The sequence below is a fragment of the Phalacrocorax aristotelis genome, chromosome 1, assembly GCF_949628215.1.
Source record: "Phalacrocorax aristotelis chromosome 1, bGulAri2.1, whole genome shotgun sequence".
NCBI classification, from domain to species: Eukaryota; Metazoa; Chordata; class Aves; order Suliformes; family Phalacrocoracidae; genus Phalacrocorax; species Phalacrocorax aristotelis.
The window spans coordinates 135,274,777-135,298,947 of record NC_134276.1 but is presented as its reverse complement, the minus strand read 5'-3'; the positions used below and the strand labels follow the sequence as shown (position 1 = coordinate 135,298,947).

General features: G+C 47.4%; 1 protein-coding gene across 1 annotated transcript in view; it reads right to left on the bottom strand.

Annotated features, from left to right (window-relative positions):
- The window catches only part of LOC142065004 (alpha-2-macroglobulin-like), a 31,466-nt gene extending 10,784 nt beyond the window's left edge, over positions 1 to 20,682 (bottom strand). Inside the window, exons 1-21 of the mRNA XM_075110713.1 lie at positions 20,518 to 20,682; positions 18,680 to 18,863; positions 17,460 to 17,619; positions 16,525 to 16,577; positions 15,972 to 15,992; positions 15,435 to 15,603; positions 14,263 to 14,347; positions 13,316 to 13,439; positions 11,183 to 11,297; positions 10,834 to 10,943; positions 10,159 to 10,317; positions 8,533 to 8,760; positions 8,130 to 8,193; positions 7,495 to 7,637; positions 5,528 to 5,677; positions 4,713 to 4,883; positions 3,971 to 4,103; positions 2,101 to 2,197; positions 1,537 to 1,765; positions 1,141 to 1,267; positions 385 to 506 (exon numbers count right to left, since the gene is read on the bottom strand). Of these exons, the coding sequence (XP_074966814.1) occupies positions 385 to 506; positions 1,141 to 1,267; positions 1,537 to 1,765; positions 2,101 to 2,197; positions 3,971 to 4,103; positions 4,713 to 4,883; positions 5,528 to 5,677; positions 7,495 to 7,637; positions 8,130 to 8,193; positions 8,533 to 8,760; positions 10,159 to 10,317; positions 10,834 to 10,943; positions 11,183 to 11,297; positions 13,316 to 13,439; positions 14,263 to 14,347; positions 15,435 to 15,603; positions 15,972 to 15,992; positions 16,525 to 16,577; positions 17,460 to 17,619; positions 18,680 to 18,863; positions 20,518 to 20,606 (2,733 nt within the window). The 5' untranslated portion in view covers positions 20,607 to 20,682. The remainder of the gene's footprint in view (positions 1 to 384; positions 507 to 1,140; positions 1,268 to 1,536; positions 1,766 to 2,100; positions 2,198 to 3,970; positions 4,104 to 4,712; positions 4,884 to 5,527; positions 5,678 to 7,494; positions 7,638 to 8,129; positions 8,194 to 8,532; positions 8,761 to 10,158; positions 10,318 to 10,833; positions 10,944 to 11,182; positions 11,298 to 13,315; positions 13,440 to 14,262; positions 14,348 to 15,434; positions 15,604 to 15,971; positions 15,993 to 16,524; positions 16,578 to 17,459; positions 17,620 to 18,679; positions 18,864 to 20,517) is intronic.
- Between the last annotated feature and the right edge of the window lie 3,489 nt (positions 20,683 to 24,171).

Genomic DNA, 24,171 nt, shown 5'->3' with positions numbered 1-24,171 from the left:
CAGAGAGGCAGCAGGTGATGACTGGCAAACTTACTGGAGGTGTCTCAAAAGGAAGAGAGAGGCTGTAAAGAGGGTGTGTTGAAAAAGGAGGTGACAGGTAGGAGGGAAGGATGGACTGGAGTAGGAGCCCTGCTACAGTAGGGGATAGGGAAGGTTTAGAGTACTGGGAGACACATTGCACAGCATTATTAAGCTGCAGTCTTTATGCGGTGTAGGGATGTATAAAGATGCTGTAAGTATAGAGATGATGATGTAAGTATAGAGATGAACCTTTCATGGGAAGGCGCGCCTACATGAGATTATCTAGCATCCTGTCCAGTTGCATCACAGTGATGCTCTAGCCTGTGGGAAAGCTCAGTCCTCCCTTTCCCACAGCCCACATACCTCTACCAGCAGCTGTCTGATGACCGTGTCCTTCCGCCCTTTCTCAGGGGTCTCCACAATGACATTCCCACAGGGCTGCTGGTTCTGCAGGGCCTCAGTGCTCACCGAGAGCTCCACCTGCCCTGGAGGAAACAGGGGTCAGCCAGCCCTGCCAGGCAGTCAACTGCCACTTCCAGGAGTTTCAGCCTCCAGGCCCATGGCTGGGGATTCCCCAGCACACCTGGGCCCTGCTTTTCCCACGGGAACACAGCTGTCTGTATCAGAATCCATCCTGGAGCAGATGAGCTGCATTGCCATTGAAAGGTGACTCTATTTTATTGACTCTTTTCCAGAGCCTAGGACACCACAGCACTGGGACTCACCAGCCCCATTGCTGTTGAGCACACTGCTATGCCACATGCACACCACAGCTGCTACCACAGCATGTAACAACAGTGAAAACAAAGTATGAAGATCCCATAGGGCAGTTGTCTAATCTCTGGGAGAGGTAGAGCTGACAGAGTATCCCTGCTGGCCAGCAATATCTCTGGCTTCAGAAGATGCTGTCCAAGGGCTGCAAGGCTTGATGGCCTCTGGTGCCACACAGAGCCTTGGACACTAGGAATCTACCGGCCTTTGCCTCCCAAATAACCCCAGATGAGACAGACACGCAGCTGCAGTGCTTCCCAGGAAACTGTGTTGCTCTAACACCCAACACTGGATGGGGAGAACAGCACAGGGAAACCATCCCTGCAGTTTGCACTTTGAGACCTTTACCTAGAGATTTGGAAGTCACCAGCCAAGCCACAGTTTTCCTCTCGTTCTCACAGAGACAATGAGATTTTTCTTCCTTTCCCACTGGAGCAGCCAGGAAATGAGCAGACTGAGCCAGAGTCACACTGACCTGCCAGTTGTAGAGAGAAATGCAATCAAGGAAGGGTGATCATGAGAGACAGGGAGCTAGGAAGCCATAGCAATAGCCATTTCTTCAGTAGCAAAGGAACAGGGAGCTGGAGTTGTCGGTTCTGCATTTGGAGGACGTAGGAGGAATAACATAAGCATTTCAGGGGTGAAGGGTCCAGGGCTACTCAGAGATAAGGTAAGAAGGCTAGGTTAAGGTAAGAGGTGTACAAGAGGGTACACAGGTACAGAGAGGAATTGAATCTTACTTACCCTGATGCAGGCAGTCAGGTAGTTGAAAACGGTGGCTTTCAGCGTGAAGGACTCACCACGCACCACAGAGTAGGGCAGGGTGAGCTCTACAAAGAAGGGCTGAAAGGCTCTGAGGGACACTGTTGGGGACAGGCCAAAGCCCGTGTCTGCCGAAGTACAGAACGCATTGGCTTTCCACTCGGTGATGGTGTCAGGGATGGTCACGCCTAGATCAGCATTTCCCTCAGAGCTGGTGAAGCACAGAGAGCAAGGACAGAGGGATGATTTTTTATGGCATTTTGGTGACTATTTGTGCCCCTTCCGGCCTACTGAACAGTACTGCCTGTGGGAATGATGGGGCACGATATGTTTGTTACTGTAGGGCCACCTCATGTCTTCTTCCAGACCCTTGACCACTCCTTGGACAAACCTAACCACAGCTGAAGGTAATTCCATCTCAGAGGATTGCCAAGTGATCTCTACAAACACTGAAGGACTTTTTGGCATTGAAAAGGCTTGGCAAACATGTAGGGATTCATGTCTTCACCTTATAAAACCAGTTTTATTAAAAAGGAAGGTACTTACCTTACAGATACTAAACTCCAAATCCAAGTTTCTGGGAAATACTTTCGGACTGTCTCGGTCAGCTCTTCAGGAGTGCTTAACGTGTCATAAAGTCTATCTGCATTAACCGAATGTGATGAGATGGAAAAGTTATCAACTACTGATAATTCCAAACAAGCAAGATCTACATCAGCACTGTGCTTCACCCTGAGAAAGCAGTGACCTATGTGATCATCAGAAGCCTTGTTGGCAGCTGATGTTTGCTGTGGCTGTGGTGAGCACTGGTACCAACTGCGGTGAGGTTTCAGGGTCAGGGTTTATTAGCAAGAGCTAGCCTTCTAGTATTTCTTGCTCTTCTCCAGTGAACCTCTAAGTACGTGGGGCAACACTTTACAAGGTTTAAAAAAGGATGTTGGAACAAAGAGCTGTAACAGAGAGGTTGGAAACAACCTCTGGAGATCATCTCATCCAACCCCCCTGCTTGAGCAGGGACACCTAGAGCAGGGGGCACAGGAACACATCCAGGCGGGTTTTGAATGTCTCCAGGGAAGGAGACTCCACAACCTCTCTGGGCAGCCTGTTTCACTGCTCTGTCACCCTCACAGTAAAGAAGTTTTTCCTTATATTCAGGTGGAACTTCCTGTGTTCCAACTTGTGCCCGTCGCCCCTTGTCCTGTCATTGGCCACCACTGAAAAGAACCGGGCCCCATCCCCTTGACGTCCACCCCTTAGGTATTTATAAGCATTGATAAGATCCCCCCTCAGTGTTCTCTTCTCCACGCTGAACAAACCCAAGTCTCTCAGCCTTTCCTCATAAGAGTCCCCTGATCATCTTTGTACCTCTCCGCTGAACTCTCTCCAGTAGTTCCCCCACAGAGATAAAGAAGAAAAGCTCATAACTAAATTCTAGTTTTGCCCATCTTTACTTTGGTTAAATCAATTTCTAATTTTAGATAAAAATCATGTAGCTAACAAGTATCTGTACTATCTGTGCAACAAGCACCTCCAAAGTCTGAGAAGGTCTCAAGTCAGGAATGAAAGATGCTATCAGAGCCGTATCACATAGCTTCTAGCAAGAGAGACAGTGGCTTGCTTGCATTGTCTATCACGGTGTTTTACTCCTTTTACTGCTGCCTATTTCAGTTTAAAATAATTAAAAAGCACCTATCCTGCATCTTAGCAACCCGTGTCAGAAGTTGAAATTGTCTTAAAACTAGATATGTACAAAAGTACAGGTTCTTGTGCCAAGGGAGAACTCTCTCAATCAGTTATCCAGCTAGAATAACCTAGATTTTCCAGGTATTTCCCTTAATATCAGACTCTGGATGATGACATGACCAGTTCTCTCTCCCACACAGCTACAGTGTAAGAGTTGAGATAGCCCTTAGAAATAGGGTGGGTCCATTTCAGACTGGACTTCTGCCACTCGCAGCTTACCATCCAAAGTCTACCAACTTGTCACTGAAATTTTTCTCATCAATTCATCTGGTCTTGACCATCCATAAAACCGGGTGAGTCAATGAGGGCAGACTGAAGATGATATTGGAAACCCCTTAAGCGATATCTAGGAAAAGAAGTCTAGTGCAAAGGCCTAGTGAGCAGAGAAATCATCAGCAGAATAATATCCTCTGCTCTGCCACAGTCTTTGAAAAGTACCTGGCTCTGCAGATTTCTAATGTGGAATTATCAAAGCTTGTCTGTAGACCTTCACAACCCAGCAACAGAGATATGCCCCATACTCATGCAGAAGCTGACGTCTGTGAACCCACTACTTCAGCACTACTTCCAAGGGTTCAACCCACAACCCCAGCTCTTGTTTGAGTATTCACCCCAAAATACAGTCAGGATCTCTGTTTAGAACAGAGCTGATAACAAGACCCAGTTCCTTTACCGGCTGTCCTCATTGCGTACACATATTCTCCAGGGGCTGCTGCAAGGCGGGCTGCTGCAGGCATGTAATTCCTAGTGCTGCAATACCAAGGTTTCCTCACCTTGGTGTTTGTGAAAACCTTTAAACCCATTTCCTATGGGAGAGAAATCCAACAAGTTTATTTGTTACTGAGTCCTGTTGAGGTTTACACAGCAGAACTGACATTGGTATTTTACTGCCTCAAAAACAGAAGCTGTTACTGTCTGTCAGTTGGACCTTGAGGTAAACCCCTCAACCCTGGGTCTGTGGGTGTCTCAGACAGGCCAAAGCATAGATCCCCTCTTTCTCTAGGGTACTGGGTCCAGTCCAATTCCAGCCTAGGGGTCAGGATGAGCCAGGAAGTACATACAGAGTTTTGTCTCTGGAAGGAAATGTCTGTGGCTACGATGCAGCTCAAGGGCTTTATCTGGGGTAACTGTAATGGCACAGGATTGTTTACATCCTGTTAGAACCTCATTTCAAGTCAACCTCAAAGCTTCTCCTGTAAGAAGAAACCTTTGAGACTGATCCCTTCTCCACCAAGTCAAGAGCAAAGCTGGCAAGACGGGTGAAGCTTATGACTCTCACTCAACTTGCCTCTGGATAAAAATCAGTGCCAGATCATTCATATTCACAAACCCTCCCCTTCTTATGTTGCATCACGCCACAGAAGGCTTGAGCATTCTCAGTCCTTCTCCCACTCCACTCCCTAGCCATGCTATACCTTTAGGATGCTGTAAGTGTCCTCTTCATTCATCTCCACTACTGGAGAATAGGTGATCCCATTCAGAACTATCTTCTTCAAGGGGATGCAATTCTCCAGGGGCTCCTCCAAGAGCACGTCTGGACCATGGTGATAGTCATGCAACTCCTTCACTGGCAGCAAGCTGTACACCTAGGCAGAAAGATCCAGGGTATTTGACATTTTCAGTATCCACTCTCGCAAAACACAACTGAGGGAGTTGGATGCAAGCACCAGAACAGTCACCTCACGTACAAGAACAATGCCATGGTCCTCCACGTGGTGGGAGCAATGGGAATCTGGGATCAAAAAAGAGATCCAAATTTGGAGATACTGCCTCTTTCGTTATGGAGAGCAACTTACTCTGGTTATTATGGCTCAAATGTGTAAAAAAATGACAGTGGCCAGCCCACCTGCAGTCCTTTGTCCTTACTCAAGGATTGTCGTTTCCTGCTTGGCATGAGGGGAATAAACTCTCTGACGCTTCCAGACACTACTCCGAGAATGCAGAGGATAACTGAAAAATCATCGTCAAACTCACAACAGTGTTTGGCTCTGGCCAAGAGAAGCAGCCACCTTAAAAGAGCTTCCTAATTGCCACCCTTACAGTTGCACAAAACCCCTAAGAAACAGCTGCTGCCCACTTCTCCTCTTTTTGCCCACTGAAGGAAGACCAGAAACAGCACAGGGCAGCTTTCCTGTGTCAGCATTGACAAGAGGTTCACAGTTTCCACCCCAGCACTGGGCTGCACTTGCTCTGACCAGGCTCCAAGTTGCTCCACAGACTAAGCACTTACAGAGCTGGGTGACAGTTCAGCTTCTGGCTTCATGAGGAGAACGCTCTTGTCCACAGCACGGACAGCGCAGAGGGAGTTCGGGGAGGCTCTGAACAGCAAGTGAGCATCAGAAGAAGGCAGGCCTTCAGAAGGAGAGAAGCTCAGGTCCACCTGTAGCCGCAGGAAAAGTTACGTCACAGATGTCCTACCCTTGCACGATTTTTCCCTTCAGTGGAGTCCATCAGTTCCAAACTTACAAAGCCCACATACACATGCACACACACCCCCACACACATTCCCTCTGTGCTATTGCAGAGCTGAGTTTCCTTCCTGCAGTACCAGGGGAATCAGCACTAACAGTTCTTGGCAACTTCCAGCATCGCAATTGCTTATAAAACTTTTAAGGCAGTTTTGGCGGCCGTGAATGTGATGAGATAATCCCACATAGTGGCTAGATCTGTTCAAGCAGCTGGCCATGGTCTTGAACTAGGACCAGTCTCTGTACTGCAACCAGATCTTGTCTGTGGAGGGAAAACAGGCTTGCAAAGAATGTGCTTAGCAGATTCTTTGGTAACACAAGAAGCAGTGATGCCCTGGAGCAATTCTGCAATATCTACTGGCTGGTAATGATCCTGAAGAACTGGCCTGTTGGTTGAGGCCTGCTGGACTTGTGTGCCTTCCCCAAAACCTAACTCACAACTCTAACAACCCTCTACCAACCTCTGCCCTGGAAGTTCTTTCTAGCAGAAGTTGTTGTCATCACCACCTCACATGGTTTTGTAATAAGATGGCTGACTTGAATAAATCTTCCTTCTCCTCAGCAGTACAAACCCCCCTAACATGCAATGATCAAAGCATCCTTAGAGTAAACAAGTTGCCTGACAAAGCGGCATCAGCTGCCAGTCTCCTTCATGTCCCAGCCTGACCACAGCATGCTTTCTGCTGACACCCCTCACCTCTCCTAGGGTGGACTCATAATCTTGAGACTGCAAAAACAAGATTCTTCAGGAAATGGCAGAACAAGGGCTATAGCAAGCTTGCTACTAGAAAAACTGTCTAGCATAGAGGTAGCCCAAAGTCTGCGCTATCTGGTCTGACAACAGCTTTGAATTCAGGATGCTTTCAGAGAGGAAAGCAGTATCTAAGCATGTAAATCACTTGGCACTTAATGCAGTGCATAGTATGACCTTTAAGTTATGAACAAAAATTCAGGTGACCAAGCTCCTGCAGTGACACCAGTCTCAAGAACGCATTTAGCTTTGGTTTTAGCAGGACACGGGACTGCCCTTAGCAGTGTCCTGTCTATGATTCTGAAGGCCCAACAGGGTTTTTTGAGGTCGTTCTTGGGGCTGCTCATACATCGATCTGCTCTTCTGCATAAGGAATATGTGGGGCTGTAAGAGAGCAATGGTCCACATGTTCAGAGAAAAAAGGCTTTATTTTCCTGCACTCTTTCAGTCTCACCATTGCTATACAAGAACCACTGCGCACTGCTCAGCAGGTTTATCTGCATTTACGTACAACAGAAAATAAAATGACAGGATAAGATGTATGGCAGTTGAAAGACCTGACAAGTGTTAGCCTGGACTGGGGCTGCATGAGTTTCATTTTTGCCCTGTGATCACACAAGCAGCCACCTCATTGCTGGAATGAGTTTGTGGGAAATGGAGTGAAATACACGGGTTGCAGTATGACTTAAGTCATGTGGCCTCCCTTTTTCTTACCCGGGACCCTCTGTGAGATCAGTGGCTGTGACTAGTTGCTAAGAGGGTGTTTATCAGTGTCATCCCTGCTAGCGCCTTTTTTCCAGCAGCTGCTCTCCAAGCTAGCACAAACCAGTAAGCAGTGAAGCTACCTAGAACAACTGATAGGTGGCTTGTCCAGTGGTAGCATATCTAAATAAATGAGCCTAGCCAGGCTAAATCTAAATATATGAGCTTGGCCACGCTGCAGTCTGATGGCTGCTCCCTCCACAAGTGGACACTTACCTTATTGCTGAAACACTTTTCTACCTCAAACTTGGCTGAATCAGCAATCACCTCGGTGCTGGGGGCAGTGGTATAGACAAGCAATTGGGCCACTGGAGCAATATCAGCTTGTACAGGCAGCTGGAGCAAGAAGACCCCATTGGCTAGTAAACAAAACAAGAGCAAAAGGTTAAGGTACAGGAAGCCTGCTCTTGGAGCATCCAAAATTCTAGGTTTGACTTCATGCTGAACTTCAACCCAGCCACAATGAAACTGCAGGCCTCCAAGTGGGATTAATTGGTGCTCCCAGTAATGCATAAGTCTCACAGTCTAACTGAAAAGGCCTCTTTCAAGTCCTGTTTTCCAGTCCATAAGTGTGCTCAATTTTGGTTCAGTTTCTAAAAAGAGACCATCAGTCTGTGTCTCCTAGGAGCGCTTGGAGCCCCAGAAATGCAGTGTCAGAAGTAAGACAGCTGGCACAGGCAATTAGAGCAAATCTGTGCAAAGCCTAAATAAAGGCAGGGAAAAGAAAGCTCAAACTCTTCCCATATGTTAGAGGACGTGGAGACATGGATCCCTGGATATATATCTGTACGCCTGCCACGGTAGCCTAGCCTCCCAGGACAGCGACAATTTGGCAGGGGAGAGGAACTCACCACTTCCCTGGTCCAAATCCAGCATGTGGGTGCCCGCTTGCTTAATGATTCCCTTGGCCATCACCTGAATGGAAAGAGAAACCCTGCTGTGATTGAGGTTACGCATGAGCCAAACCTTGAAGTGGGGGAACCTGAGAGGAGAGCAACTGGGCTGTATGTCTGCTGCTCGCACCCTGCTCAGCAGCTCCATGCCTCCCCGAGGCAGAATCCCACTGCTCACCCAGGGGCACTGGGACATCCTTACTCTTCTACTCCTAAGACAGACCCTCCTTTTTGTGGGAAAAGAACATGTGAAGGATGATGGGGAAGTGTTTAAAGCCTGCTGCAACAAACCACAGGTTCTGTCTCCAGCCCTGCTACAGTTACCAGTGACAACCTCCCTGTATGGCAGGTGCAAGCTTACCAGGTAGTAGAAGACAATTTTCTTCTGCTCTCCTATGGCCTCTGGAGTAAGGATATAGTTCACGCGGACCTCTGTGGAGGAGCCACAGCTGAGTGTCTCAGACCTGGGCTCAATTTTGAGGAAGCTACTACTAGGAGAGTAAAAGCGCTTTAGTTGCAGATAGCCTTCTTCATAATATGGAGCAACCCAGGAACTGGCATGGCAGTAGGGGTATACTTTATGAGTCGCCTGGAAAATGAGAAAATACACACATAGATCCTCAAACACAGGTGGCTGAACTGGAGCCAAAATTCATGGCCTAGGATTAAAGGTTTGGTATGTTTCATATTTAAGCAACAAGGTAGTTTATGAAAAAGAATCCATGAGCTTGGAAGATGCAAGACAGGGTGGTGGTATCCTTAGCAAGTCATTGGGAATGATCTCACTCCCAGAGAAGCTGGAGTTTGTCTCAAACAAGCTGAATCATAGCAGTTGTTTGTTTACTATCAGTATCACCTCAAGGGCTCTTTACTCTAATATCTTGCCCTCTCTAATATCCTGTTAGTTTAAAGAGACGAGAAATTTTCATTTTTCTTCTCATCACTGGTGCTGGAGAGGGGATAGTGCTATTCAGTTCAGAGATTACCAGTGCAAGCTCAAGCTAAGGGTGCCATGAAAAAGGAGGAAAAGTCTCCATCTGAGAATTCAAAACCTAAATTGAATAGAAGTTTAGGAGCTGAGAAAGTTCCAGGTCTTCTTAAAAATGAGAGCAAGGGGAAGATATTTCACATTTCGAAGGGTGCTACTCCAGCATTTCATGTGCCTCACATGCCCTCATTTCCTTATCTTTCTCACTATACTTGGGAATTCCTTCCTTTTCTTTACCCTGCAAAATTCTGAAAACTTCAAGCACCTAGTCGTAGCTCCTGGATAATTTTTAATGGTTTTAATCTGTGACAAGAGAATTGTTGGGAGAAAAGCAAATATAATTCTAGACGATCTACCCTATTACAGGGTGAGGTATTACAAAATGTGTGTATTGCACACAGATTACATTTTCCACTAACAATAGGATGCTCAGCAGCACTTTTTTTCCCCAGATAAACGAATTCCACACCAGGGAGAGAATTTCTGTGAATCGCTCATACTCTTTTAAGAGAAAAAGGAAAAAAAAATTGATAACTGCTTAGAAACTCGGAATGCTGAATTAAACCCTGAGAACCACAGATTGCCTTAACTGACCACAAAGGATATTTAGATGAGATGCTTGGGAAATCATTTAATTGAAAAGACAGTAAAGCACTAGCAGCACTCCACCATGGGAGTTAGACACACCCTTGAAACAGATTTCTCTAGGTAGGGCTGGTGATCCCTTGGAGCAGAATGGACTATTACGATCTCATGATGTTCCTTCTAACTCTATACTGCTATTGCCAAGCAGAAATCAAATACTTAGAAGCTAAGCGCAATTGTGACATGGCAACCTCGCTTGTTGTATGGCTATTTCCACCACACTGATGTCAAGGTTGGCACAACCAACCACAAACAAGAAGCTAAATACTTTTGCAAATCTAGTAGAAACTTCAGAGGTACTCCCCTCCCAGCCCTGTGAGTCACTTCATCACCTCCTCTGCTCGCAGGACTCACCCTAATTCCAACAGAATCGGAGTCCAACATGGAAGTGTTCAGGGCAAACTGTGCCCTGCCCTCTTCATTTGTGGTGCAGTTGATTTCCTGGTGTCCTCCTAAAGAAATCCTCACAATTTCATTGGCGATTGGAGCACCAGACCCATCCACTAGTTTCACCTGGAGAAATAAAAACAGTACAGTATAGAAGGAAAGGAATGCCTGATAGACCGATAGACTGATAGACCACCAAGCTAAGGATGCTGGGCTCATGTCAGACAAGGAAGCCTCTACTGCACTTTACATGTGCATCATCTATCTCTTTCAGAGCGAGCTGCAAACTTTCTGCATCTTATATCTTTGGCCCTTTCTTATCTCCGCCTCTGGGTCAGAGAAGTGGGCATGGATATTGACAGGTGCTCACACCCCTCAGGCCTCTTATTAAACAGGAGATTGGAAAACAGAATTTTACTTGACTGGAGAAGAGGAAGTGCAAGGACAGGGGGGTAAGGAGGATGAGGGCTGTACTCTCAGCTGCTGTTCCCTGGTTTGAGAGCGTGCAGGGGACAGGAGGCCCACAGGGATTAACAGCACTGAGGTCCAGCATCTTTGCAGAGCGAGGCATGTATCTGTCCAGGAGGTCCAGTGGCATGATTGTTTAGCACTCATGGCATTCCATTCTCATGGTCTCCCTACCTGCCCGAAGAAGGGGATTCCAGGTTTGTAGTGGGAGTCTGAATGCTCAAAGGTGATTTTGCTAATGGTGGTTGTGATCTCAGAGAAGCTTGTTCCTGTCAACTCCACTCCTGCAGGAAGAAGCACGAAGAATTAGTTTGCCTCTGCCTGACCAGAATTACTTTTACTCCAGGCCAACACTCCTTTCCTGGACAAGCAATGTTGTTGATGCTCCTGGCCTCTAGGTAGGAAAACTTTAGGATTCCAGAAAAGCAAGAGTCCGCTTTCCTCCCTCCTTCCTACTTGGCAGGCCCCTCTGCTGGTCTCTCCTGGGCTTATTACATGGCTCTTGGATCCAGATGATTCATACCTGTTTCCTCCTCTTTAATTTTAGCCTCCACATGGAGCTTATTCTCATATCCACTTCTCTTGAGCTGGAATAACTTGGTCTTTACTGTTTCAGAAATGCAGCCATGGTTGTCTGTCTGTTGGAGGAAAACAAACAAGACCGTTATAGTCTCATTTATATAAAGTTTATCCAGCTTAGTGAATCCATCATTGTGCGTTGCTCTGAACTGGAAGAGAAGCCCATAACCTCACAGATCATTCGCTCTGCTGTTTTTATCAAAACTGGAAAAGCACATAAATAACGTGGCAAAGAGCATTTTGAAGCACTTGCAGCAATGTCAGAGCAACGAGTTTGCAAGCTGGAAGATTTTTGTTGAAGTATGTGTGAAGTTTGAAATTCCAAACACTTGATACAGAAGCACAGGGTATTATTCAAGTGTATGCCATGCAGGAATTGCTTGCCAGGCGTCAGGAACACTAGAATATAACTGCTGACTGAAAATGTGCAAGCTGTAAAAGTGATACATAAACCAAAGCCTGTGTATGTGTAGAAAGATGATGATTGCTGGAAAAGTATTGCCAAAGCTTGCCACCTCTCTTCAGCATCTTCATGTAAAAGGCAGGTCTCCACAGAAAAGGGAAGAGATGCCTGGAACAGAGGTTAGCACCACAGTGTTCATATTTTCTGTAAGCATGTATAACAACAGCAGTGGCAGAGGCAATAGTGGGGATCATACTGTAGCAGACCCCAAGGACTCCTGCACCTGGGTGGGGGCAACCCAGGATATCAATACGGGCTGGGGGATAAAGGGATGGAGAGCAGCCCTGCAGAGAAGGACTTGGGGGTACTGGTGGATGAAAAGCTGGACATGAGCAGTCGCAGCCCAGAAGGCCAACTTGTCCTGGGCTGCATCAAAAGCAGCGTGGCCAGCAGGGCGAGGGAGGTGATTCTGCCCCTCTACTCTGTTCTGGTGAGACCCCGCCGGGAGTACTGCATCCAGCTCTGGAGCCCTCAGCACAGGAAGGACGTGGACCTGTTGGAGAGGGTCCAGAGGAGGGCCACAAAAATGATCCGAGGGCTGGAGCACCTCTCCTGTGAGGACAGGCTGAGAGAGCTGGGGTTGTTCATCCTGGAGAAGAGAAGGTTGCGGGGACACCTTGTTGTGGCCTTTCAGTACTTAAAGGGGAACTATAGGAAGGATAAGGATAATCTCTTTAGCAAGGCCTGTTGTGACAGGACAAGGGGTAATGGCTTTAAACCAAAGGAAGGTAGATTTAGACTGGATATAAGGAAAAAATTTTTACAGTGAGGGTGGTGAAGTGGTGGCACAGGTTGCCCAGAGAGGTTGTGGAGGCCTCATCCCTAGAAACATTCAAGGTCAGGTTGGACGGGGCTTTGAGCAACCTGATCGACTTGAAGATGTCCCTGCTCACTGCAGGGGGGTTGGACTAGATGACCTCTAAAGGTCCCTTCCAACCCAAACCGTTCTATGATTCTATGACCATAGGCATGTCTTCTACTTGCTTTCTTGTCCCGGCATATTTCCACGATTGCTATTACCTCAGTTTCTGTCAATTAAGCTAGCACCGTTGCACCTTTCCATGCTCCAAACACCATTCAGTTTTGCTCTTTGTAGGTTTGCCAGTCTGAAGAGTGAAAAAGTGATAGTTTTTTCCTGCCTGTCTTAACCACTGCTGCTAAATCCATATTCATTTCCGTTATGCCAAACTGCATCACCCCTCCCCTGGTTTCTGCTCCTTTCCTGCTTCTAATACCAACTTCGCATCCCATGCACTGCCTCTAATATAAGCCAGCTCCAGCTCTGCTCTCATCGCTCATGCCTTTCCTATCACTTCTTTCTTACACTCCCTATACTCCATCTGACCGTTTTTTTTGTTTCTTTCATCTCTTCCTTCCCCTTCAGCTTCTTGCCTTTGCACACATCTTTCTTACTGCACAGACCTTCCCCCTATTTTTACCTTTCACACTTCATCTTGCACCCAATCTTCTCTCCTTCTTCAGGCTTCCTTAAAATACATGAACTGTCTCCCCTCCTCACACTCATACTCCGTCAGAGCAAGCCTGTGCCTACCAGGCATGCTCAGGAAAACATTTTCTCCTCTCACTCTACCCACAAGAGCAATCCTGACTCACCTGTCCAGAGAACTCGTCGCACACTGCCTTCGCCTCTTCACCGTAGCAGCTGGTGGCTGCTTGTTCAAACTTCCGGCAGACACGGAAGCTCACAAGGCCAGGAACAGGCTTCCCAAATGTGTATCTACCAGCAGAGAGGATTGGGAGAAAAACACAGACATTAGGAATGTAAGAGGGATGGAGAAAAATTACTAGCTCACCTATAGTGGAGCCAGGACTCTTCCCTAGAGCTCCCTCCAGGACACAGCATCATCAACAGAGGAAATACAAAGCAGAAAGAAAAACGGTAACATTTTAGGATCAACTTGGCAACAGGGGCAGGAGCACTGAAGCTTATAGTCCTGATTGCATCCCTGGGATAACATACAAGCCTGCAGATATCATTTACCCTAATGATGATTTAGTTGAGAGCACCCCTCACCTTGGAGAATATATTGCAAGTATCCACCCCACCGCCCAGTTCTGATGGCACTGGTTTGTCTGTGCATGTGCTCGGGGTCTTTTGGCTTGCCCTTCAGCCTGAGTCATGGCTGCCCCTGCAGGATGCACGGAACATGCCATGCGGAATCGAGTGAGGTTGCCCAAAGAGGGCATCTGCAGCACTTAGGGTTTCCCCTCAGCAACGATGAGCAGAAGCCACAGTTAAAACATTGTTCCCAGGGAAACTAAACTGATGACCTCTTCCATAGCACTGCAGCTGGTCTTAAATCCTCTATTCAAAAAATACCCTCCCAGAAAACAGAAGAATATGTTTCTGCATGTTACATATAGAGTGCCCCAAGCAATAATTGTTGCCTTTTGTCTAATGGTAGATGTAGTCTGGTCCTGGGACCCCAAAAGGATTGAGAAAGATAGTGAGGCATCATATCTCAGTCTACCAACTGGATTTTCAGCAGCAGCTGAAGAAAAACCTGAAACCAAGAAGGACTTGAAAGAATGACACTCACAGGCCACAAACTGTCACCTTCACCTTCTCATCAAGAATGGTGATCACCTTGGGCATTTTTACTGTCACTTCAAATTTTGGCAGCACTGCAGCAGAACAAAGGAGAACAGTCTATGTGGTGGGGAATAACATACGAAGACAGGATTATTACACCAGCTATTAAAATACAGCAGCTTCTTAGATAACACATGGGTGATCAGTCCCACAGCAAAATATAGTAAAATAGAGACTTCAGTCAATAGAGGTCTCTCATAAACATACAGAGCTGGGTCTGCAGCCCAGCCTCTGCATTTCCAAAGCCTGTAGGTCTTTCCCATTTGCAAAGTAGGAAGACCCCATAGCTTCCCTGGTGACTTAGCACAGGGTGACATCACATCCAAACCCAGCTGCAGGAGGGGAAGTGGATGGTGACTGTCTTGGGAGAACTAGGAGGGATTCAGGGCACAGCTGAAAGAGGTCAAAGGACTTCCAGGCTCATCTTCCAGAACTCAGCTCTGCTGCACGAGCCACATCATGTCAGACCGTGTAACAAGGTCTGCAGCTGGCTTGCTGGGCTGGGAAGCTATGTTGGTTGTGACCATGCACGGCTCTGTATTGGGATACCATTTTCTAGCCAAGCAGATGGAACTGGCACGGGGGTGAAGAGTACCAGAGAGAGGTTAAGGCACTAAGGCATAATAGGGCCTACAGGCTTAGCTTGTGGGGGAGTACAGGCAAGATCTTAATTTACAGACAGCCCCAGCCTACAGCAAAAGCTCAGCGCTTTGGGCCTCAGGCAGGGGAGACCCAGACTCATAGTGTGACACTTGACGGGTGTGTAGCCAGCCGGAGATGAGGCTGTGGCCTTAAGTCACGTCTGAAAGGAGGTGAGACTTGTAGTTGCCAGCACAGACTGATCCAAGACACTTGCTCCTCCTGATGGGAGCCCTGCTGAGCTGGGCAGTCAGAAGAGCTGCACTGCTTGGCCTGGGGCTTAGGGAGGGAGTGGAGACAGGTCGCTCAAGTCCTTCAGTCTTCACTCCTCAGAAAGGCATGGTGCTTGGGAGGGAGAGGACACAGAGACATTTTCCCAGCCATGCTGGACATCCTGGCCAGTTCTACCACCCTGTTCAGTTAAGCTTTCATGCCCCACAAGACTAGCTGTTAGGAACTTGAAACTGCAGCAACAGTTACCATACTCCTCCACAGAGAAAGGATGTTGAATTTTCTTCCCAGAGGCCTTCTGTGCCACCACCGTGTAGGTCCCTTGCATAGGTTCAGAGGTGAGGTTGAAGGACAGCTGGATTAACCCCCCCTTTAACTCTGCCTTTGCCCACTGGTACAGACGGTTCTTCTTTGGGTCCTACAGATAATGAGACCACAAGGAGATTGTGAGAACAGTGGGAGTTTGCAATGAGAACTAAAAAGCACTAGCAAAAGCAGTGAGGGGAGGGCCAGCCCCTGTGTTTCAGGAGGCTGCAGGGTAGGAGTGGGGGGCGCTAGCAGAGTTGTGTGGGGATCCCTGGGCTGCACAATAGAAGGAGCTGTAACCTGGGCCCAGAGTACATGGCTGCCACCATATGAGTTAAAGCTCTGTATATTTCAATTAATTAATGTTATGGACCTGCTTCATAAATAAAAAAGACAAGAATCGTCTTGAGGCAACTGGTAGTTATGCTGCCCCGGCTGAGGTGTGATAGATGTGAGCACGAATTGAATGTTTGTACGTACCTCGATATAGACCAGCGGAAACTGGAAGGAGAAGAAAGGAAACAGCATGTTTAGAATTCACCTTTAGACAGAGGGCAAGCAACACAGTCAAATGACCAGGGCTATGACCACATTTCAGGGAACAAGCTGATCACCCAATGGAGTAAGGAAGAAAGTCCCTGGTGTGGAGCAAGAGCATTTTGAGGTACATCAAGACAGGGGGCAATCCTTCATCTCAGGCAGAAAAGTCAGCTGAAATTACTAACTCTGTATGATCTGCTCTTACTCTAGTAAGAGCAGGTGTACACTGTGATAATGCACACTTGCTCACCGCTGAGGTGTTTTCACCAGCACCGTTCATTTGCAGTTTGACAAACCTTTCCACGAACACAGAAGGCAGCCTTACGCAGAAATTTGAAGAGCAGATCCTGTTAACAGGACCTGAGGTAACCCAGGAATTGTACAACTATCTCAGTGTACTGAGAGCTCTCCCCCAGAGACACTTCTTTCCTCCCTTTCCCCATGTAGATGACTTAAGGCCAAATAACTAGCAAAAAGGAAGTATCGTACTTACCACCTCATTCAAGGGACGGAAGTCTTTATCCAGAGAAACAATTCTGAACAGGACTGGTGGAGGAAGGCAGACAGTGAGGTTCCACAGTGCAGTCACCAACCCAAAAGCATCAGTTGCAAAAACAAATGGTACAACAGAGAACAGAGCCGTTCCCTCCTAAAGAAATTCCATTCACTAGAAAGTTAAGCCCTGCTAGAAGCTTACCCATGTAACAAATTACATTAATAAGAGGATGTTCGCAGCAAACCCACGGCAGCGTGAACACCTTGCTGATCATGGGCTTCAGAATCTCATCAATCAGGACCAAAGTTAAATTTAAGTTGACTTTGTCTGCTTTGCAAGGATACATTTTTACATTGGAATTCACATGGGTCTTCTAGTTCTGTTGTAACTAGACTGACTTCTTAGGAAGGATGAATGCAAGCCAATTACTTCAGCACTTGGCCGCAAGTTTGTGTTGGCTCTGCATGGATAGAGAATTCAGTGTCTCTTTTAGAACACCAGTTCCTGTCCAGGCCTAATTTAGGAGATCAACGGCCCAGAAGAAATAAATGGTTTATATAGTTCTCTCTGTCTTCATTGAGCAAAATCAGCTGCCACTTTGAAAGCTATTTCATGACTTAGTCTGAATTTTGGCCCTGTTCTCTATAGGACAAATACCCAGCCTTTCTCTGATTTTAATGCAAACCCTAACTGCATGGACCACAACAACAGAGCTCTCAGTGACAGAGGCAGTGTGTGCAGGTGCCCAAGATACATGCATGTACCTTAACGTTCCCCAATTTTTCCCATACGGGGCATTAAAAACATAAGCCTCAGCCACGAGACTGCACTTCTGACCCCCGCTGAAAGCACTTGACAACTGGCCGGCACAGTTACACAGTTTTAGGACATATTTTTGCTTCAAATGCAAATCTCCACCCCTTCCCCGGTACCTGTCTGTCCAGGCTTGTAGATGGGTTTGTCTGTCTGGACAAAGACCAAGCTCTCAGAATTCTTGACCAGCACCGACTTGCGGCTCCTGAAATGCAGTGTCGCCCCCTTCACCGTCACAGTGATAAACGTGACTGGTGGCTGACTATTCGATTTTGGAAGCTGGAGAGTAAGAAGGCAACTATGTTATGGACCAACATTAAAGGCTTCCTGAGCTGAATTGGCCTTCATGAAATAAGAGATCCAATATAATCCTGATGAACCCAACACAGAGGTGAGGGAAAATATTATCAGGAAAAAGAGACTGATCTTTACTTGTCCCATATTCCTGCTCTTTCCTACTGCTGTGCAGTGATTGTGCAAGTATTGTGCAGCAAAGGAACTCCCAGCTCTGCCACTCAATTTTAAGAAATTCTTACTGCCCCCACCAAAATTTTTCTGTCCTTTTCCTTTTGACATTGACAGGGGCAAGGGAATAATCTCCCTCCTCTTTCAGATAACGTCCCCAAACCTTGCAGAACATTTCCTTTTCTAAACCAAACATGCCAAATCTCTATACATCTCTCTCCAAATGACAAAATTCAATCTCCAGCCTATATCTGACAAACCCAGGCACAGACGCCAACCTGCTCAGTGTCCTGAAGGCCAGTTCTTCAGCCTTCAGGCGAAAGATGTAACCTGTGCTCTGAGCCAGATGACCAAGTTTCCTAGTTGCCTGCAACTTGTTATAGTCACTGGGGCTATCGATTACGTTAAGCTATGGATGTCCTGCTTCGTTCTCTTCTTCGGACAGAGGGAAATCACAGCTTTATGTTCTCACAGTATTTCGGTGTTCTATATCCACAAGGCAAAAAGTATCTGAGGTCTAAAAGCTGTACCCCAATTTGAAGGCACTCAGGTGACAATCTGTGGCTGTCAAAGGATGATGTGGAGAGGCAGCTGGAGAAGCTGTTCACCAGCCAGCCATCAGGAGCATCAGTACTAAAACCTCTTCTTTCTCCCGTCCTAGAGAGGGGCTGGCTTTCCAGGATTCAGCATTGCCCATTCAGGTGGCATGCTAAAGAGATCTCAGCAGTGAGAGTGTGTTGAGGATGGACATGAACATACCTTTGGCCAAGAGGGAAGTGAATACCTACACAGTGTTACTCTGTTCATTACTACTCAGTACCCTTACAGTTTACCCCTGGCATAAGGGATCATCCCACAAGGATGAGATACTCACAGAGAACGGGATGCAGGTGAACACATCCTTCTCCGACACCACGTCATCAATCAAGCTCCTGTTTTCCCCTTGATGCTCAAGTGTGGCGCTCAGTGTCACAGACTCATTCAGGTGGGTCAGCTGTACACAGACTTTCTCAGGAGTATCAGTGTGTATCAGAAAGGGCAGTAGCACCATATACTGCCTAGGAACAGGGGAGAAGGACAGGTCAGAGGAACAGGAACAGATAACAGGAGCTGCACAAAAAAAAAAAAAAGCAAATAAACCTATCTGATGACTACAGCCTTCGCAGTACAGGGAGAGAGATGTATTTTCTAGGAGTGTAACAAGACTTTCAGCACATCTGTAACAGCAGGGGAAAGCAGAGGGGCCAGTCTCAAAAGTAAAATACCACAGGAAATCCTCAATGCAAATGTCTGGAAGGGATATGTTTTTCCAGCAGCACTTCCTTCTGGCACCCTGAATAACACCAGTGGGGAAAAATCGATTGTCAGCTTTACTAGGCGCTGTTAGTAGGATTCAGGAGCCACACAAGTGTTGGTGCCTAGTGAAAAAAATGCCATTGACTACACGCTGCAAACCATCTCCAGCATTACTCTCATTCTTCACAGAGACCCAAAACTACCACAGCGTGGTGCCAGATCTTAAGCAAAAAACAGTGGAGCAAATTTCAGGTTTTCAGGGAAGCAAGCCCCTGGTCCCTGCTCAGCCCTATGCAGCCTCCCTCCCAGTGGAGCAACCTGCCAGTTGTGTTCCCGTGCCCAGCACTGCATCTGGGAATCAAACCTGATCTGCCTAATGGCAACAGTGCTCCCTTTTGGGTGGGCAAGGACTGGCCTCTGACGGGCATCCCCAGAACAGCAAGCAGCTGAGAAAAGAGCCCTTGAAAACTCAGCAGTAAGGTAAGGCATTGCCTTTAGTGGTAGGGGAAGTTCTGGCACCTTTATGTCCATCAGTTGGTCTGCAGGGAGAAAGCTCTGGCCCCTCAGATCCCAACTCTGCTGTCTGCTTACCCTGCATTTGATGAAACCGCTGCAGCAGCACAGCCTTGCTTTGCTGGGGAGGAAAAGACATTGCCAAAAAGCCAAAGAAGAAAGTCTCTGGGATGTCAGGATTCCTCATGCGCTGCTCCTGCCATACACATGCACACGTGCACAGAACACACACTCCTGTCACATACAAACAGGGCAAAAGGGGGTGAAGAAGCGAGGAAACATAATATACCCTCACAGACCTTAACAGTCACAGCCTTACAGTGCCACATAACCCTGGGTGAGAAGGAAATTTTCCTTCCATTGGCTGAGCTGAAAAATGTGAATTCAAAAGTAAAAGCCATGTCTGGTCATGCCACGTCTCTTATTTGTTCCCTTTTTTCCTCATTATCAATCAAAAAAACACTCCCATCTCCTGGGCATTTCAGCCTGGGAGTAGGGTAGTCAGCCCAAAATGAAACCTTTCATTGCCTTTTCAAAAAAGTCTGTTTCTTAAGAAAAACTGAATGTGTAAACAGTTACAAAAAGTTGCCTTAAAAGGCAAATCGGTGCAGAAAATTTTGTTGAAATGCTCTGAAATTCTCTGAAGCAGCAAAAGGCATTCTTATAAACCTTTCCCTTCTTTTTTAGTTTTTCTGTTTTCTTTCTGAAATTTTACTCATATCTCAGGTCACAGACTCTTTTGGGTGCCCCTGAAGCACTGGAGTTGCTGTTTGTAGAAGATACTTTACCCAGCCCTGGTGTCTTTATTCCTGTGTAAAAGAAAGTGGGCAGAAGATAAGAGCAACAGACAGGAGTAGAACCCAGGTCTCCTGCCTGCTCAGAGAACCCCCCTGCACAGCTTACGGCTCTGTGGTGGGCGAGGTGTCTCCAGGAAGGAAGAAGAGGAGAAGGAGGAAGATGTTTGGTTTCATGAGCAGCCCGTCCTTCCCCATGGTGCAGAGCAGGAGGTGGTGAGTCAAGCAGACACCCAGCCTGGTCCAGTGCTGCTTGTACTCCACCTCGGCTCTCCGAGTCAACCCCTTTATACCCTCCTCTGCAAACAGTCCAGGGGCTGGAGGAGATAAGGGCTAGGGGCCAGGGCCCATCCAGAATCTGGGAGCGACAGTAAGGAGGAGCTGGAACTGGCAGCTCTGAGTCTGGGCAGAAGGCCAGGCACTGGGGGGAAGAGGGAGGGGAGGGTGCCCAGCAGGCCAGAGCTGTCCCTCTTTTGGGGCAGGGCAGCAGACAACTGAGGAAAGGTGGTAGCTAAAGAAAAGCAGGGCTAACAGCAGAGGATAAGGGGAAGGCCTTCATTTCTGGCAGGTCTCCCTGGAAGGAGCTGGCCACGGCGCTGGCCACAGAGACTGGTGGAGGAGCAGGAGCATTCTGATTTCCTTCAAACTGGGAGCAGGAGATTGAGCTAGGGTTTGGGAAAGGAGTGTGGGTGTGCCTAACCCCCACTCATAGGCAGGATCTGAAAACAGGGAATGCAAATGCTGAAAACCTTCCCCCTCCACCCACCCTGCTCTCTTACACTCTCCATTCCTGGTTCCACCAGAGCTAATGCCAGGAAAAGGGGCCAGAGAGTGCCTGGACAATCAAGTCATCTACGACAATCTGACCTTCACCCTGACAGAATCAGGGACAGTGACATGATGGGAAGCTGCCAAAAGTTCAACCCATTAACAGCATGTAACTCATTAACCAGTTCTCCAGAGCAGCAGCTGCCCTCACACAGCAGAGCAGATGTGGCCTGGGTCTTGCTTTGCCTGTGCTGGTTCTTGTTCCAGGTCAGGTCATTGGCACACCTAGATCAAATTATTGCTGTTTGATGGAGCCCTTCCTGGTTTCGTCACATGAAAACCCATGATGGGCAATGTTGTATCATAAAGGGAAATTTCTTTTGACCATTGTCTGTACTGTAGTCACCTTGGTCTGCAGCAGGAGGATCAATACCTCTGGTAATTATTACCCTTGCAAGTGGCAGTAGAATATCTGTCTTGCTTATAGTCCTAACCCAAACTCCAAAGAATGGAGATCTGTGTTAGGGGATGTAAAGCACAATTTTCAGATGAAAAAGGGTGCAGGATAAAACCATTATCTGCCTGTCCTTCCCCTCTCTTACTGTCATCATCAGAAGTTTGGTGAGCTCAGGAACTTTGGAGTTAAGAAATCCAAGTGCAATGAGATAACAAACCTTCATTACAGACCTCATTCTGCCCTGCAGTGATCTGCATAGGAAAGGAAGGGGTAGTAGTGCATATCCAGTTTCACCGGGGGCTGCACAAAGAAACCCAGCCCAGGCTTTTGCCCTGCCTTCCCCATCTGATGTCTACAAGTTGCTCTACCTGCCCAAAAGACATGCAACCCAGGAAGATTTGCCTCACTGTCAGACAAGAGGATTTCTATGTGGGATGGTCAAAGCCTCTTTGAAGATAGAATCATAGAATTATTAAAGTTGGAAAAGACCTCTAAGATCATCAAGTCCAACCATCAACCCAACAGTACCTTGTGTCCTAAACCATGTCCCAAAGTGCCACGTCTACACCTTCTAAATACCTCCAGGAATGGCGACTCCACCACCTCTCTGGGCAGCCTGTTCCAATGCCTGACCACTCTTTCAGTAAAGAAATTTTTCCTATAGCCAATCTAAACCTCCCCTGATGCAGCTTGAAGCCATTTCATCTCGTTCTATCGCTAGTGACATGGGAGAAGGGACCAACACCCACCTCACTACAACCTCCTTTCAGGCAGTTGTAGAGAGCAATAAGGTCTCCCCTCAGCCTCCTCTTCTCCAGACTAAACAACCCTGGTTCCCTCAGCCTCTCCTCATAAGACTTGTTCTCCAGACCCTTCACCAGCTTCGTTGCCCTTCTCTGGACACGCTCCAGCATCTCAGTGTCCTTCTTGTACTGAGGGGCCTGAAACTGAACACAGTATTCAAGGTGTGGCTTCACCAGTGCCAAGTACAGGGGCACAATCACTTCCCTGCTCCTGCTGGCCATACTATTCCTGGTACAAGGCAGGATGCTGTTGGCCTTCTTGGCCACCTAGGCACACTGCTGGCTCATGTTCAGATGCCTGTCAGACAGCAACCCCAGGTCCTTCACCACCGAGCAGCTTCCCAGCTACTCTTCCCCAAGCCCGTAGCATTGCATGGGGTTTTTGAGACCAAAGTGCAGGACCCAGTGCTTAGCCTTGTTGAACCTCATACAGTCGGCCTTGGCCTATTGATCCAGTCTGTCCAGACCCCTCTGCAGAGCCTTCCTACCTTCAAGCAGAATGACACTCCCACCCAACTTGTCATCTGCAAACTTACTGAGGGTGCACTCAATCCCCTCATCCACATCATTGATAAAGATATTAAACAAGACTGGCCCAGACTGGGGAACCCGGACAAGACTGGGGAACCCTGCTCGTGACCAGCCACCAGCTGGATTTAGCTCCGTTGACCTCAGCTCTCTGGGCTTGGCCATCCAGCCAGTTTTTTTACCCAGCAAAGAGTATGCCTATCCAAGCCATGAGCTACCAGCTTCTCTAGGAGGCTTCTCTGGCTTTACTAAAGTCCAGGTAGATGACACTTTACATTGGTTCTAACAGGCCGGGAGCCAGACTCATTGAACACAAACCTTACAAGAAAGAGGTACAGAAATGCATACAGCAGAGGAAGCTAGGGCTACTCTTTTGGCAAATAGCCACACCGCTCACAAGCAGCTCCTCATCATTAGGACCTTGGTCAGAAATGTGCTGTGTAGCCAAAAACTGAAATGTTTTCAGTCAGTTGAAGGGGGCAAGATTTTAAAGGCTTGGGATCCCAGTAGGTACTAATGAACGTGTACAGATACCAAACTGATTTTAAAAATCTGCCTTCAAGCTGCCTGGCCTCCATCCCATTCCCAAGAGCAACTTGGGCCCCAGCAGCCTAATTTCAAGGTTCTCTGCATGGCCCATGTGGTTTGGCTTGTAGGTGGTGGCACAGACAAGGCACTGGCAATGAGTTTTCCCTGTCTCTCCTGCCACCTCCACCTGCTGTGAGTACAACTGAGAAGACCAACAGGCTTTCTAGAGCTTTGTTACTAGATTTTAAGTGGTTAGCTCTAAGCTCCTGAAGAAAACTCCTGCAAGGTGTTGGCCTGTGCAGGAGGAGAATGTGTTTTAGGGATATCTTTCCTGGATTTCTCTCAGTGAATCTCAAGTTCTGCCATTTGGCATAGCTCAAAGGGACAGGAGTCCCAGTTGTGCAAAAAGAGCATCAAGCATCCTGTATCTGAACCAAGAATCCCACTGCACTCACTGAGAGCACCACAGAAGTGCTGGATGGAAGGGCACTCTGGAAGTTACCTAGTCCATCCTTTCACTTAAAGCAGGACTGCGGCTAACACTAGATCAGCTATGACTTTGTCAAGTCAAATCTTGAAAACTTCCAAGGATGGAGAACCTACCATTTCTACAGTGATCTGATCCAGTGTTGCACTCATCTCTGGTGAAGACGTCTTTCCTCATGTCCAGTCTGAACTC